The 16,254-nt window shown below is 41.8% G+C and overlaps 3 protein-coding genes across 5 annotated transcripts in view; 1 reads left to right on the plus strand and 2 right to left on the minus strand.

Moving 5' to 3' along the window:
* Positions 1–1,439: 1,439 nt before the first annotated feature.
* Positions 1,440–2,883, minus strand: dnph1 (2'-deoxynucleoside 5'-phosphate N-hydrolase 1). Its single transcript, XM_064930805.1, has 4 exons — positions 2,660–2,883; positions 2,381–2,452; positions 1,985–2,095; positions 1,440–1,795 (listed from the first exon to the last, which is right to left on the minus strand). Exons 1-4 carry the CDS (start codon positions 2,793–2,795, stop codon positions 1,677–1,679), a joined length of 438 nt encoding a protein of 145 aa, XP_064786877.1. The 5' UTR covers positions 2,796–2,883; the 3' UTR covers positions 1,440–1,676.
* Positions 2,884–3,211: 328 nt separating this feature from the next.
* On the plus strand, positions 3,212–6,405 carry LOC135510912 (male-enhanced antigen 1-like). Of its 2 annotated transcripts, none has more exons than XM_064932235.1 (4): positions 3,212–3,311; positions 4,479–4,801; positions 4,943–5,048; positions 5,214–6,405. In XM_064932235.1, the coding sequence occupies exons 2-4, from the start codon at positions 4,511–4,513 to the stop codon at positions 5,375–5,377; spliced, it is 561 nt and encodes a 186-aa protein (XP_064788307.1). In that variant the 5' UTR covers positions 3,212–3,311; positions 4,479–4,510; the 3' UTR covers positions 5,378–6,405. The 2 variants fall into 2 exon arrangements, with proteins under 2 accessions (XP_064788307.1, XP_064788308.1); XM_064932236.1 differs by having other exon boundaries at positions 3,216–3,311; positions 4,483–4,801.
* ppp2r5d (protein phosphatase 2, regulatory subunit B', delta) overlaps positions 6,275–16,254 on the minus strand; it is a 45,189-nt gene continuing 35,209 nt past the window's right edge. The window contains exons 10-17 of one of the 2 annotated variants that reach the window (XM_064932234.1): positions 16,114–16,167; positions 14,251–14,421; positions 13,866–13,993; positions 13,476–13,577; positions 13,222–13,294; positions 12,354–12,392; positions 12,114–12,230; positions 6,275–11,663 (exon numbers count right to left, since the gene is read on the minus strand). In XM_064932234.1, coding sequence (XP_064788306.1) covers positions 11,526–11,663; positions 12,114–12,230; positions 12,354–12,392; positions 13,222–13,294; positions 13,476–13,577; positions 13,866–13,993; positions 14,251–14,421; positions 16,114–16,167 — 822 coding nt within the window. In that variant the 3' untranslated portion in view covers positions 6,275–11,525. Of the gene's footprint in view, positions 11,664–12,089; positions 12,231–12,353; positions 12,393–13,221; positions 13,295–13,475; positions 13,578–13,865; positions 13,994–14,250; positions 14,422–16,113; positions 16,168–16,254 lie in introns of both variants that reach the window. The other variant, XM_064932233.1, reaches the window with a different exon arrangement.

Raw genomic sequence — 16,254 nt, forward strand, 5'->3', positions numbered from 1 at the left:
GAGAGTCAAAGGATGCAGAAAGGGAAGAGAGGAGGGTTGAGGAGGCAGAATCAGGAGATAGGTTGGAGAAGGTATGAGCAGAGGGAAGAGATGATATGATGGAAGAGGAGAGAGTAGCGGGGGAGAGAGAGCGAAGGTTGGGACGGCGCGATACCATCCGAGTAGGGGCAGTGTGGGAAGTGTTGGATGAGAGCGAGAGGGAAAAGGATACAAGGTAGTGGTCGGAGACTTGGAGGGGAGTTGCAATGAGGTTAGTGGAAGAACAGCATCTAGTAAAGATGAGGTCGAGCGTATCGCCTGCCTTGTGAGTAGGGGGGGAAGGTGAGAGGGTGAGGTCAAAAGAGGAGAGGAGTGGAAAGAAGGAGGCAGAGAGGAATGAGTCAAAGGTAGACGTGGGGAGGTTAAAGTCGCCCAGGACTGTGAGAGGTGAGCCGTCCTCAGGAAAGGAGCTTATCAAGGCATCAAGCTCATTGATGAACTCTCCGAGGGAACCTGGAGGGCGATAAATGATAAGGATGTTAAGCTTGAAAGGGCTGGTAACTGTGACAGCATGGAATTCAAAGGAGGCGATAGACAGATGGGTAAGGGGAGAAAGAGAGAATGACCACTTGGGAGAGATGAGGATCCCGGTGCCACCACCCCGCTGACCAGAAGCTCTCGGGGTGTGCGAGAACACGTGGGCGGACGAAGAGAGAGCAGTAGGAGTAGCAGTGTTATCTGTGGTGATCCATGTTTCCGTCAGTGCCAAGAAGTTGAGGGACTGGAGGGAGGCATAGGCTGAGATGAAGTCTGCCTTGTTGGCCGCAGATCGGCAGTTCCAGAGGCTACCGGAGACCTGGAACTCCACGTGGGTCGTGCGCGCTGGGACCACCAGATTAGGGTGGCCGCGGCCACGCGGTGTGGAGCGTTTGTATGGTTGTGCAGAGGAGAGAACAGGGATAGATAGACACATAGTTGACAGGCTACAGAAGAGGCTACGCTAATGCAAAGGAGATTGGAATGACAAGTGGACTACACGTCTCGAATGTTCAGAAAGTTAAGCTTACGTAGCAAGAATCTTATTGACTAAAATGATTGAAATGATACAGTACTGCTGGAGTAGGCTAGCTGGCAGTGGCTGCGTTGTTGACACTACATACAGCGCACTAAGGTAGTAGTCTAAATTGAACCCAAGATTTATACTGTATAAGAGAAAGTGTTATGATTGACTTAAAGAGATATAACTCATTCACCTGCTCTAGTACTAAGAGCACACGTTCTTGTTGTGTCGGTGAGGAATAGCTCACTGACTCAATGTGTCAACCATCTGTCAATTTTAGGATATCATTTTTATATGAAAAGAGCCCTACAAGTGAGCCAGTGACACCCAGTGGACAGAAGAACCTGCATCTACCTCATGAAGCAAAGAACAATTAACAAAATAGCAAATGCACCATGGATGTGACCTTATGATATAGCTTTATAAGCATTCAACAAACTGTTATGCAATCAGTAAAAAGACAAGACATTTGCTTACGGTGTATGTAGAAAATGTATTCAAAACATGTCATATCTATAAGATCTAAAAAAACAAACATTTTTGACAAACATAGATCCTTAATTGAGAAACTTAAGGAATCCTAACCATATCTCTTCTTATACTCTTGAAGGCACCATAGATGTGCAGTTAGACCATCTCAGACTTTGACGAGTCCGTTGAAGTATTCTTCCAGGATGCCCTCCACCTCCTCCTCTTTGTAGTCTCGCACCTGGAACAGGGACCCGTCAACCGCCCCTCTGATCATGGCAGACAGTGCTGGACATGGGTAGAGAAGCCATATCATACAAGGTCAGTAGGTATAAAAGACTGGAATATGATCAAATCAACATCAAGTTGTGACGGTCTCAAATGTGGGATTGTTTAAAGCTTGCTGTGATATGTGTTATTTAATTCATGTGTTATTGTATTATGATAATTTCTCTCAAAGTCAAACTGTAATCTTACATTTTCCAGAGGAGGGCCGGAAAAGACAGAGGATTTTCTTGTGCATGTCCAGTGCCCTTCCCAGCTCATACCCAACTCCAAGAGAGGGCTGTGTCACTTCAGCTATTATCACTGACATTAGAGAAGAGCAATGTTTAGATCGAAACATTGTGTCGTAGCAAACACTACTAACTTGTCTTGCAACATGGGTATAGATTAGGGACATTCAGCAATGGGTAACTTTTTTAGCAAGAACAAGAGCTAATATTTAAATACTGTAGGAATGGCATTATACACCTTTGCTATTCTGAAATAAATCGCTTTCAATGAATAGTGACAGAGTAGATGCAGACATATAAGACAACAGACATTTAAATATTTTCATCCTAAGGCAAACTCGTCTTGACTCTTTCTTACCATCAGACATCATAAGCCATTCCATATCTCGGTCATGGATAAATGTATCGCCGTCCTGCACAGCATCCTCACCTAGGACAGTCAAGATGCAAGGTTCAAGTAAATGTTGACAAGTTCATGACCACCAACAGTGCAAATTCTAGTCACAATGCAAAAAAAATCGTTTCATAAAACGTAAAACAGTCCACCAAACGACAAGCAAGTTGAGCTCATGCTGGTATCCAAATCTACAAATTCTTTACAGGGAAGACACCGTCTGTGGTAAAGAACGTGGCTCACCTTTCTCTGACAGATCACAGTGACTCACGTGCTCCGTCAGAACTTCTCCATATTGCTGTAGTTTCTGCACAATTTTCTGATAAATAACCACATCCTGTCTTCCTCCACGAATACTGCCACAGAAGTAAATTTGCATAGCTTTCCTTTTAGCTTGCTAACTTATAGGTAGGTGTCTGAAAACGTTTTTGATTGTGTCGAGTGAAAATGATGCCTAAAAAAAAAAAAAAAACAGTGTCCACTAGATAGCACAGCCACAAAGTCAAATGGTTTATATCGTAAAAATGTATATATATTTTTTTTGTTGCTTTTTTGTCTTAATTTAAGGTTAGGACACAAGGTTAGCAATGCGGTTAAGGTTTAAGTTACGGTTAGGGTTAGTTTTAAAATTACATTTTAAGAAGATTCTTCGCAGAAATGGGAGGGGTTTATAACTTTGTGGCTATGGTAACTAGTGATAACCCCACAGTGTGTGATTAGCTTGCCCGTGCATCGTGTCCTTTCGCATTTTGGCGCCATCTCGTGGCACACATGCTGGCGCCAAAACGCGAACGCGATGACGTCAAATCCGCCTCGATTTCCGTTTCGTTGATTTACAGGAACGTTGACAGTGACTTGGTGGCCCAAAAACATTGAGGAAAATATAACTGTCAAGGTTAGTGAAATTAGATGTTATTGTTACACGCACCGATATATATGTTCAAAAGGTTTATAATACTCTCACCTCTTGCATGGGGTGTGTCCCTCATTGGGCAGTCTGAATCGATATCCTTTGCTAGCTAGTCGTTTAGCTAAATTGCTAACGTTAGCTAGTTGACGTTGTTAGCTTGCAGGCTATCTACATCAGTTTATTTAGCTATTATGTAACAGCAGGTAGGTAGGTGGAGGTCGGCTACTCGAAACTATATATCTGTCTTCATGTTCGTGCATTATTCGCTTCGTGTCAATGTAGTTAGCTAGCTAACGTTACCTCGTTAGAAAGTCATTTTATTCGTCACTTTCTTCGGAAACAGCAGGTGTTTACTAACAGTGAAGTGCTTACGGTTAGAGAAAGCAAATACATAAATAATATAAAATAACGAAAATAATAATAAATACACAATGAGTTACGATAACTTGGCTATGTACACGGGGTACCAGTGTCGAGTCGATTTTTTAACTAGGCAAGCCAGTTAAGAATAAATTATTATTTACAATGACGGCCTACCAACATGCCTCCTGCGGGGACGGGCGCTGGGATTAAGAATAAAAATACAAAATATAGGACAAAACACACATCACGACAAGAGGGACAACACTACATAAAGAGACCTAAGAAGACAACATATCATTGCAGCAACACATGAAAACACAGCATGGTAGCAGCACAAAACATGGTACAAACATTATTGGGTACAGACAACAGCGCAAAGGGCAAGAATGTAGAGAAGTGCAGGGTTATGAGGTAATGGAACAAGATATGTACATATATCTAAGAATAAAGTGACTAGACAACAGTATAGATAAAACAGTAGCAGCGTATGTAACGCGTAAAAAGGTCAATGCAGATAGTCCGAGTAGCTGTTTGGTTAATTATGGCTTGTGGATAGAAGCCGCACAGGGTACTGATGGTTCCAGAATTAGTGCGTCAGTACCACCATGCAGTAGCAGAGAGAACAGTCAAGGACTTGTGTGTTACAAACTTTAATACAAGCCAAACGTCCCTAGTTCCATAATAAACATCCATTGCAAAATGATAAGCCACAGGTAGACAGCAAGTACTGTATATAACTGCTGTGTTGATATGCCATTTCTACCCCTCACTCACGCACTCTTTCCCCAGCCAGGGCTTGTGCCTGAGTCCGGTGTCCGTGAATGGAAGTGGAGATAGCATTCGAGATGGGTCCTGAGAGAATCTTACCAAACTCTGAGGAGGAGCTGGGCCAGGAGCGGCCGTCGGATGGTGGAGTGGGCGGGGAGTGGAGTGGAGAGGACGTGGAGGAGGGCGGTGTGGGAGATGATGATGAGGAGGAGGAGGAGGATGGAGGTTACTATTACCAGCCACTAAACCAGGACCCTGATGGACTAAATGCTGCAGCTGGAGACCAGCCTGAGGATATGCCCCCAGTAGCAGAGCAACTGCATGAAGTCCAGGAGAGAATAGAGGTATCTAACCCAATGTTCTGAATATGATCTATGCAGTATTTTAATCAGTGTCATGTATTTATCATTTGGACAAAAGTCAGTAAAATGTCAATTGTCATTGCTTGTTGAGACATTGATGAAACTTAATTGATTCCTCCACAGTCAATGGGTTTACATCTTCCCCAGCCCCCTCCCCAAGACAGTGATGAGGAGGAGCCAGAAGGAGCCTCTGCCCTGAGCAGCGCAGCCTCCATCCCCATGGATGAAGGTGAGGATCCAGTCTTGCTTAGTTCATCCACAATACCCAAACATACAGGGGTTGGTCATACAAACTGACCATAGCTATTACTACTCCTTTATGGTATTGCTCATTAAGTTGCCATGTAATGCTCACTCTCAATGTAATGCTTTGTACTTATGTCCACTCCTTAAGACCACGTGGAGCTGGTGAAGAGGACCATGGCAGCAGTGGCCCTGCCCTCTCTGGCTATCCCAACCTGGGCTCAGGAGATCTCTGACGACCAATGGAAGGACATGGTCCAACAGACACTCCAGACTCGCCAAAGCTCTGGAGGCCTGATGCTAGAGCGCAAATAAGACTGAATGGGCCTCCTTCCCACAGTGTGTCTAACTGTGCCATGCATTTCACCATCACATTTACCTCAGGGGAGTCTGAGCTGAGCTCCTCTGAGCGGGGCATGAGTTCTAGGTGTCTCAAATCTCAAGTTCCAATTCCTATTAGATTAAGATATCTCTCCTAAATGTGTTTGATAGGAGCCTCTGGGTACTCACTACTTCTAAGGGCGGCAGGTAGCTAGTAACCGAAAGGTTTCTGGTTCAAACCCCAAGCCGACTAGGTGAAAAGTCTCTGTGCCCTTTGAGCAAGGCACTCTTGATAAGAGCATCTGCTAAATAACTAAAATGTAAACATTTACTTTGTATTTGTAAAGTTTAATGTGAATGAGTATAGTATATTTGTCTCTCAGATCATGCAAACTCTTTCTGGTTCTGGAAGGAAGAACTTGAATCAATGTACAGCAGTTTAAAGTATGAGGCTCAATGGTTATGATAGGTAAAGCCAATTGGCCTTGAGAACAGAAACACTACTCTACGTGAACTAGGAGTTCCCCCACCCGAAGCTTTTTGAAACGTTCCAGTGTACAGTCAAACCACCTTTCCAACACCAGATCGCCTTTGTTATTTTGGGGTGGCGATTACCATATTGCAATACTGTTTAATCATTGTCTTTGTTGAGCATGATATATATGGGCATCCCATAGGAACAGTAAAAATGTCCCCCGTCTCGTAACGTTAATTTCATGGGGACCCAAAGGGGTGCACATTTTAGACACCTGATTCCACTCATATGTTTCTGATGAATGGAATCGGGTGTGTAGTGTTAGGGTAAAAACACATGTGCACCCCTTTGGGTTCCCCAGGATGATGGATAATTGACTTGTTTTGTGTGTGAGGCCAACATATTTCCAAACTCGATGGATGTCAAACATGTCCACTTTATTTTTTGCCTTTTTCTTTTTTTCTGTACATACATGAACATCTGTACAAAATGATTTTCATACTATGTAATGCTCTAACTAATTAAAGTACAACCTATGTACATATGACCTGGAAGGCAATTTAAGATTAGTGTCAGAACTGGACAAGGGAGTGGAGCAAGACCCTTTGCTTCAAAATGTAATCTTCAGTTTGTGTGGCTGCTGGACAAACTAAGCACAGTTCCATGTCATCACTTGACACCCAGCAATGGCATTTTGTGTACAGTAACAATGCTACCTCTTGGCGAGTCTGGAATGTCTCAACAAGTACCTTTTAGAAGCATGGTCAATAGGAATGTATGTGCCTTGTTCAGTCAGGTAAGAGAACAGTTACATTCATTTTATTATGAACTAATATTTTAAATTATATAGAAACGTCTCATGCACAGAACTTTTTCAAGCCTCACCAGAAAATACAATTCAGAGAATGGTTCTTTGGATTTGCCAAATCTTGTCTGCTATCTGAGCCGATGAGATTTGTTCCACGCAGGGTGAGTGTAGAGGTTATCGCTACTTTGAAAACTGAGCACAGTACAAGATACATTTATTTAAGTGTAAGGATAAATGGATTTAAATAAGGAAATTGAGATCATATAATAAACAGCTCCAGATAGCTTGGATTAAGACTGCTCTTGACATTACTGTCGGGGAGGAAACATTGGCAGCCAACTTTTCACTAAGGAAATCAAATTTTATTTGTCACATGCGCGGAATACAACAGGTGTAGACTTCACTGTGAAATGCTTACGAACAAGCCCTTTAACCAACAATGCAGTTCAAGAGATTGCCTGGGTGAGATGGCGAGTCACTTTGCCCAGCAGCCATAGAGGGAGTTGTTCCCCACTGTTGGAGTGATTGACAGGAAGCTCAAACAATAGAAGAGACCCTTACAAAGAAATTATGACATCGTACAGCAAGTGGTAAAAAAACAAAGGGGGGGGGGGGGTAATTGGGATGAACCTACAGGACAAGGGGTTGCAACCCTAAGCAATATACATTACAATATACCGTAACACAAATATTTGGAACGGTACCCACAGGCTTTCCTTTTTCCAACATAATTATTGTGCCTAATTAGTGAGGCAAGTATCTTTTTTCATCTGTAGATAGTCCTTTAAGGAGGATTAATTGTGTGTGGAAGTGCACAATACAAAGTGCACTTTGCTTGAGTGCCTGAAAGAAACAATAGAACGCAATCTACGACAGAGACCTATTGAATCAAGCCGGTTTGGAGGAAGAGAAAACGAAATAGGTTATTTCTTAGAGATTCCCTACACTTGAACTGAAACAACCCTTACCTTTCTACAATGAGGCTGACTCAACAGAGGAGCATTTTCAAGAAACATACACTGAACAAAAATATAAATGCAACGTGTAAAGTGTTAGTCATGTTTCGTGAGCTGAAATAAAAGTTCCCAGAAATGTTTCACACTAACAAAAAGCTTATTTCTCTCAAATTTTGTGCACAAATTTGTTTACATCTCTGTTAGTGAGCATTCTCCTTTTCCAAGATAATCCATCCACCTGAAAGGTGTGGCATATCAAGAAGCTGATTAAACAGCAAGACTATTACACAGGTTCACCTTGTGCTGGGGACAATAAAATGCCACTAAAATGTGCAGTTTTGTCACATACTGTCACAGATGTCTTAAGTTGAGGGAGCGTGCAATTGGCATGCTGACAGCAGGAATGTTCACCAGAGCTGTTGCCGGAGAATTCCATGTTCATTTCTCTACCATAAGCTGCCTCCAAAGTAATTTTAGAGAATTTGGCAGTACATCCAACCGGCCTCACTACCGCAGACCACGTGTATGGCATCGTGTGGGTGAGCGGTTTGCTGATGTCAACGTTGTGAACAGAGTGCCCAATGGTAGCGGTGGGGTTAAGGTATGGGCAGGCATAAGCTACGGACAATGAACGCAATTGCATTTTATCGGTGGCAATTTGAATGCACAGAGATACGGTGAATAGATCGTGAGGCTCATTGTCGTGCCATTCAACCGCTGCCATCACCTTTCTGATCCACGCCACTACATTTTTTAAATGTATCTGTGACTAATAGATTCCCAGTATTCCCCGTCATGTGAAATCCATAGATTAGTGGGCCTAATGAATTTATTTCAATTGACTGATTTCCTTATATGAACTGTAATTCAGTAAAATCTTTGAAAATGTTACACGTTCCGTTTATATTTTTGTTCAGTATAAATCCACTAAAAAACAAATTAAAAAACGAAAGGCAAGAAGAAGGCTAGAGAGGAATAATTAGAGGCTGAGGCGACATTAACCATTGGGCCAGAAATATTAATAAACATATTAACATGAATTTGACGGAAGGAATGAATGAGTTGGGATAACAATCATGGCAGTCAAGAGTCTGTAGACAGAGCAAGAAGGTTATCTTTGAGAAAACGGAGAAAGGATGGACTAATTCTGCACCAGTTAATGGTTGCTTTTCCTAAAGACCAACCTCTTGAGGACAATATTAACCTGACATTCTATCTAACGGAATTATTTTCGGAGGTTTCTTTTTGACACAGTGACATGATTCGTTTTTGAGCTACACCTCTAATTATAAAAAATACAAGAAACATTTTACAGTTCTATTACAAGCTGAGACATTTGTCAACTCATTCTCTTGTACGGACAATTGCTAATATATCACGTTTTTTTTTATCTTTAAGTGCTTTTCAAAAGCCAGTTTTGTGAACTACAAAACGCACTCAAAAACAGATCAAAACAAAAACACAAACCTACACAATTCATGTGAGCAGCTAGGTCTGAACTAAGTTATTGTTTTTTCATGGATTCTGAAATAAACCAATCATCAGGATTACAATCATGTTATTAGCATATGACTAATCAACAGGGAAAATGCAATTCAACAGACGGTGTAAGGCCATGATTTTACTCTGCAAAGAGGTGACGAAGATACAATTACAGTACTAAAACGTGAGCAAAACAGTCTCATGGAAGAGACTGACATAGAGTAAATAATTAAATTAAGATAAAGTCAGCCATCTTGATTCCTAGTGCTCTCTCATTTTATTTAATTGCCTTGTCTAAGTTGTAGTGCTGAACGATTAGTGCTTTTTGAGGTTGGTTTGGTTATGAAAAAATAATCACGGTTTAAATGCTCTATACATTATGTGGGTTGTTGTGCTGAGCGATTAACCAACATTTCATTTTTTTCTCTCCGGTTATTAATCAACTAATTGACCGGCATCAGTTCAATTACAGTTCTTTGTGAGCCCTAGTGGGAAATCAAATCATTCACGAGAGAACTCAAGTCAAGAACTATGTGGGACGCTGGGATGAAGAGAGTTGTAGTTTTTCTTAAGCAAATGTTCAACCGAGTTCATTGCAGAAACGTGGTAATTAACTACAATAACCACAATCAATTGCACCTGTTTTTTCCAGCTCGGACAGAGACGGATCAGAGAGGAAGAGGCGGAATGTAAGGTTTCACTGTCGCCAAAATCTGCCCAATATTTTGAACCAACGCTTGTCGTCTGCTTTCCCGCCTTTGGGACAATGACATTGTTAGGGATCTCTGGACGGATACACTTTTAAGAGAGAGGAATGTACAGAACAAAACAATGAGAGGGACAGAGACAGTTCGTGAAAGTATGCCTTATCTACTTTGAAGAACTAGTAAAAAAATATATTTTGCCAGTCAGTTCTGAAGCATACTTTAGGCAGGCTAGCTATATAAGATGACTGAAGAGAGTACAGTATGGGGAGCACATAGATAACACTAGCCTGAGCAGAGATGAGATGATGATTCTAAGGAATTAAAAATAATAAAGTAAAGTAAAATAATCAAGTAATCAAATAAAAACTGAAATATTTTATTATTTCATAGAAATGTCCTATTTTTTATTGATGTCAAGACACTGGAATATTTTCAATGTTTTGGCAATTTAATGTTTGGAATTTCCATCAAAAAGCTCTAAAATCATTGCAATGTAATTATTTCAAAATTAATTTAATATTTAAATAAATAATCGAAACCAAAATTCAAAAAGCACTAATCCTCAGAACTAGTTTGTTGAATGCTGTAACACAGAATAAAAAGAATTAATAAAAGTCCCATGATGGCAATGACTGCCCAGTGCTGCTTATCACTTATTAACCATAATTTATTCACATTACTTTAATAAAATATTTCAGTTGTGTGTATTACATTTGTTTTATTTGATTACTTTATTATTTCATTCTAAGTCATAATCTCATCCCTATAGAGCTATGCTGTCTGACAAAATTAATATTTTAATAGTTCTTCAAAGTAAATAAGGCATACTTTTATGACTGCTGAATACCAACTATCAATTACTTAGATCATGTATTTTCAGTGAATTATGGTCATTGTAGGTAATTACCACATTTTCCATGCTAAACTATGTAGAATACTGGCCTGTTGGCAACTGCAACTCCCTACCATATCGTACAGTCTGGGTTTGAAATGATTTCTCTAGAAAAACTACACACTTGAGCTTACAGAAAAAAATCTAAAGAAATGGAATTCAAATAATAGAACCGATATCGGTCAATTAGTTGTTTAAAAAACATTTTGGTTAATAGCTCAGCACTACTAAATTGTATTGTAAGCTTTGTGTCACAGACTTCGCTTCCTCAACATTTACTATGTTGCCTGGGCATGACCTGACAGCTAGGGGTTTTTACAGAGCAGAACCACTACTTTCACTAGACTTCCGGCTAGACTAAAGCATGGCCTCATCATCCACCAAACCATTCAGATTACCCACACCCTCTCACTCCAGGCAAGCTAGCAAGAGAATCAATCACAATCTACTGCCCTCTATAGGTAATGCTGGGTTCCAAAAAGGAAACAAAGAAACATGCTTCACGGATGCTTACACTTAATACTACTGTTGTGTTATTGTTGTCCTTGTGCAACCTAATGATCGGCCCACTGTAGTCAAGTATGTATGCATCTCTGTGCAAGCTGGAACTATTGTAGGTCTGTATGTTCCTATATGTGCGCATATGTGTGTACTTGTCCGTCTCTGTGATGGCCCTGGTTTTCTGCAGATGGGGATCTCCGGCAGAGATGAAGGAGTGGAGGGGGAGAAGCGGAGGAGAAGAGGGGGCGTAAATCAGGTGACTGGTTGGATGCGACACGGGGGGGGGGGGGGTTAGGTGCAGGGGGTGCCACTGCTCCCTGGTCAGAGGGCCTCCTCGTTGGCCGTCAGGTACTCCTCCGCTCTCTTGTGCTGCTCCAGGGCTTTTATAGTGTACACGTCCTGCGGCAGCTCCGACTTCCTCCGGATCATCACCTTGTCTTTCTTGATGTCCTTCATCCCCTATGGAAGTTTATAGAACAAAGTGTTCAAGACCATATCCAATACAGTAATGAAATGTCTCAAATGGACAGACATGGTCTGGTGAATTCATAAACTGACATGAGTTGGTTGAGGAATACATTTAAAAACTTTAAAAACATAGAAAGATGAAAAGAAATAAAGAAGAAGAAACAAACATGTGAAAAATCAACAGAACAGCGCTGTTTTTTCTTAATCCATTGATTAGTTGGTAGGTGTATTAATACTATCCTGAACGACAGCCTGCAGGTGGGCGTACAGTATGTGGTACGGGTGGTGTGAGTACATACCTGTGTTTCAACAAATGAAGGCCTTGACAATTCATTGATTAGTAGGTGTGTTAGTAAGTGATTAGGCTGGAAAAACAGCCTGCAGGTAGGTGTATGTAGGCTACACAGAGCAGTGTACCTGTGAGTGTGCTGGTAGTTGTACCTGTGTGGCCTCTGTCTCGACAGTCTTCTTCAGCAGCTGAATGTCCTCAGCAGTTGGCGTCTCCGTCTCCATGGAGTACAAGGGCACCCCTCCCGGACTCTCATTGTACATCATGTACTGGAAGATTTACAGACACAAATTAGTTGTATCTGGTCTGGATACGGCCTGTGAAATACACCCACGAATGTACCAAGAGCAACATCAGACAGCCCATTGAATTCAGTAAGAAAAGAGGCAGACCTCTTCTTGTGGGTGGAGACCAGGTCGGAGGTTGGCAACCTGCAGAGAAAGTATAAGTTACACCATGGCTACATTCACTGAAGCACAATTCCTCTTAATTAAAACTTCAGCTATTTGTGCCTGAGCGCTTGGAGCTGGGAATCAGTCACGAGAGATGATTAACGGTGATAATTAGATGTGTCTGGAACAAAAGGACTTTACAAAGTCTAATTAATTAAAGCATGACCCTGTTTAAAACCCAAAGATCCCTGCCTACACCTCTTAATGTGCAGACAATTTCACACGCAACCATAGCAACATAATTGCTGAGGACTTTCTCCCCCTTTTGGTTGCTTTTTACCCCCTTTTTCTCCCCAATTTCAATGTTGTCTCATCGCTGCAACTCTCCAACGGGCTCGGGAGGCAAAGGTCAAGTTATGCGTCCTCTGAAACATGACCCGCCAAACCGCGCTTCTTAACACCCGCCCGCTTAACACGGAAGCCAGATGCACCAATGTGTCGGAGGAAACACTGTGCAACTGATGATCGGAGGTCAGCCTGCAGGTGCCCGGCCCACCACAAGGAGTCGCTTAGAGCGCGATGAGCCAAATAAAAATAATGTTTCCATTATTTTGTCAGTTACCTGTATTTGCAGGATCAGAACAACAGACAGGATGCGTGTTGCTAGGGACCATTCATTTGATACTACATACAGTACACTTTTTGGGGGCAAATCCAATTATGCAGTGTCCATCTACAAATGTGTATATGGAAATAAATTGCAGTGTCTCATTTCCTGAGCCTACTCCCTGAAACAACGTGATGTGAATGTTCCACAATGCATGGGGATAGGGTAGTGGTGTTTTTGTCATCCTGCCATAGGGATCACCTGTGGGTTATGCTTGGCCAGCTCCTCTATCTTGTGCCAGACCTCCTCACGCTCCTTCAGCTTGCACTTCTCTCTGAAAACACATCAGCAACAACAAAAACTACAGAGTTGGAGCCAACCAGGAAATCAGCTGGCTTGGCATTTTACTGTGCTTTGAGGGAGAGGATCAATAATTCCAGATGGGAATAAAGGAAGGTGCTGATTTACTAGAAGACCCTGCAGATGTCCTCTTTGAACATGCCCAGTGAACTCACTTCTGTTTCTCAGCCTTGTACTGCTGGGTGCAGTCATCAAACAGCTTCTGGTTCATCTCCATGAAGAGCTTCAGGGCGTTGTAGATCAGCCCATGGATTGTCCTGAAGAGAGGAAGGGCATGTAAACACAATGCAATATGTGCAAGTTAACATACAATGAATCGTTGAAATGTTTTGATGGATTATATTCAAAAGGATCCAGCGTCCTATTTTCAGGGGGAGAAAAATATTTCTGCACTATTGCAAATTGTATTTTCTTCCATTACAACTACTCATAGCTTTCTTCTCTCAAATGTGAACCCAGGGTCCTAATAGCCAGGCTTGTTTTGGATGCACGCAAGTTCAGCAGGAGCATTGATCTTTCAATTGACTTGGCTGCAGTGGTCGTACTTGTTCCAGTGGCTCTTGGAGTTCTTGTAGAGAGCAGGGAACATGATGGGGAGGATCTTGGCTGCGTTGTCGCTGATCAGGCTCATAATGTACTCGTTGTTCCAGTAGTACAGCGCCCTCTCTGCCACCTTGAGAGCACAACACAGGAGGAAATCAGAGACAATACACCCCTTGTCATCTAAGTGGTCTTCTTCTATTGTGGGTATTGTATAGTTCCTGTTCATGACCGAATATCGCACTCGATTCTAATACCAATTACTTTCAATTGACATGACAAGTTATTTTTCCTTCTTGAAGGCAATTTTATATTCTGTTATGTTTGGGGCAGTGAAGCAAAATGAGTAAACACAGCAATGTGAGTGAGCTTGAGGCAGGCGTAGTGTACCTGGAAGTGTGGACTGGACACACACTTGGCCAGCTGTCTGAACAGCGGCTCCATGATCTTGACGAACTCAGAGGGCTCGATGACATCCAGGATCTCCTCCAGCTCGTTGAGGAACATCACCTCTTTGGGGCTGTGGGTCTTAGGCCAGAACTTCAGCAGGCCCATGATCACCTCAGGGTCAAATCATTAACACAAAATTAACATTCAACGCCCACAACAGCAAAAAATCTACGTTTTTGCACCTCCACTGAACATTTTCATAATCCATATATTTTAGCTAGTTTGGATGAAAAAAAATCATATCTAACCATTAATAAATGGTATAATTGAGTGATATGATGCATTTTGCAACCCCACTCCCCCGTCGCACCAAGATGATGTTACAGGAAGGCCATAAAGATCATCAAGGACAATAACCACCCGAGCCACTGCCTGTTCACCCCGCTATCATCCAGAAGGCGAGGTCAGTACAGGTGCATCAAAGCTGGGACCGAGAGACTGAAAAACAGCTTCTATCTCAAGGCCATCAGACTGTTAAACAGCAACCACTAACATTGAGTGGCTGCTGCCAACACACTGACTCAACTCCAGCCACTTTAATAATGGGAATTGATGGGAAATTATGTAAAATATATCACTAGCCACTTTAAACAATGCTACCGAATATAATGTTTACATACCCTACATTATTCATCTCATATGTATATGTATATACTGTACTCTATATCATCCACTGCATCTTTATGTAATACATGTATCACTAGCCACTTTTACTATGCCACTTTGTTTACATACTCATCTCATATGTATATACTGTACTCGATACCATCTACTGTATCTTGCCTATGCTGCTCTGTACCATCACTCATTCATATATCTTTATGTACATATTCTTTATCCCCTTACACTGTGTATAAGACAGTAGTTGTGGAATTGTTAGTTAGATTACTTGTTGGTTATTACTGCATTGTCGGAACTAGAAGCACAAGCATTTCGCTACACTGGCATTAACATCTGCTAACCATGTGTATATGACAAATAAAATTTGATTTGATTTGAATGGTTTTGACCACTAAAGTTTTGCTTCTCTACACGCTCCACTGCTTAGATTGGTGCAGCTAGAAACCACAAGTGTCTATTCTATAATGAAAAAGGCAGCCGTGAAAAATTATTCAAGGAACTTGTTTATCTGTTTTGTTGTGCTGTCGTTCCATTTGCATTGGTGTTTTAGTGTTTCGTGTCCGATGCACTCAGGGTGTTGATATCATTTTGCGGCGTCATGAGCAAAGTCATTGTAGCCTATCATTTCACTTCACCTGTGAGAACCAAGAGCACTGGCTGACTTGGCTTTGACGTACCGCAGCCGGAAAGCTTACCAACAGCCCAACAAAGGTTTTCACCGTGTCCAATACAACGTAGAAAAATACATCTCTAGCCCAAACCGTTCAATAGGTATCCATATGGCCAGAGCTTCATCTTATTCTTTCTAACCATTTCTAATGCTTATGACAAATTCAGCTCCAGAACCAACCATAGCCTAGCCAGCTGGATACTTTTTTGAATATGTGTAGTAAAACCCCCCCAGCAAAACAGATAACATTAGCTAGCTAGTTAAGGTTAACAAGATAGCTAGCTAGATAAGGTTAGCATTCTAGCTAGCTTCAGTGACTGTCAGTGCCCTATTTGTTGTTGTTTCTCCACTCCACGTGGAAATCATCACGACGTTCCCACCCCCAATTCGTGAATTCTTCTGAGGTGGAACCAAATCCAAGCATTTCCGATCTAGGACAGGAATTACGTCAAAATAGGGGCGGCAACTTCCTCTAGAGTGCCCTTTCACTGTGTGATGAGTATTAAACTCACCGGTTCAGTTAGACTGCTGTCCTTTTCCAAGAACTGCACAACGCAATATGCCAGCTGTGGAGAGATAAAGAGAGAGACAAGTCGTATGAGTAAGAGCAATATCAGCAGGAACTTAAATGAGAGGCCCGTCTGAGCCTCATG

This window comes from Oncorhynchus masou, chromosome 23 (genome assembly GCF_036934945.1).
Source record: "Oncorhynchus masou masou isolate Uvic2021 chromosome 23, UVic_Omas_1.1, whole genome shotgun sequence".
Lineage (NCBI taxonomy): Eukaryota > Metazoa > Chordata > Actinopteri > Salmoniformes > Salmonidae > Oncorhynchus > Oncorhynchus masou.

Coding starts and splice junctions, on each gene's coding strand:
- dnph1 (XM_064930805.1), bottom strand. CDS start 2,795: ATGCAAATTTACTTCTGTGGCAGTATTCGTGGAGGAAGACAGGATGTG. Junction 2,453..2,659: donor CTGTGATCTGTCAGAGAAAG/GTGAGCCACGTT, acceptor TGACTGTCCTAG/GTGAGGATGCTGTGCAGGAC. Junction 1,796..1,984: donor CCGGCCCTCCTCTGGAAAAT/GTAAGATTACAG, acceptor ACCCATGTCCAG/CACTGTCTGCCATGATCAGA.
- LOC135510912 (XM_064932235.1), top strand. CDS start 4,511: ATGGAAGTGGAGATAGCATTCGAGATGGGTCCTGAGAGAATCTTACCA. Junction 4,802..4,942: donor AAGTCCAGGAGAGAATAGAG/GTATCTAACCCA, acceptor ATTCCTCCACAG/TCAATGGGTTTACATCTTCC. Junction 5,049..5,213: donor CTCCATCCCCATGGATGAAG/GTGAGGATCCAG, acceptor CCACTCCTTAAG/ACCACGTGGAGCTGGTGAAG.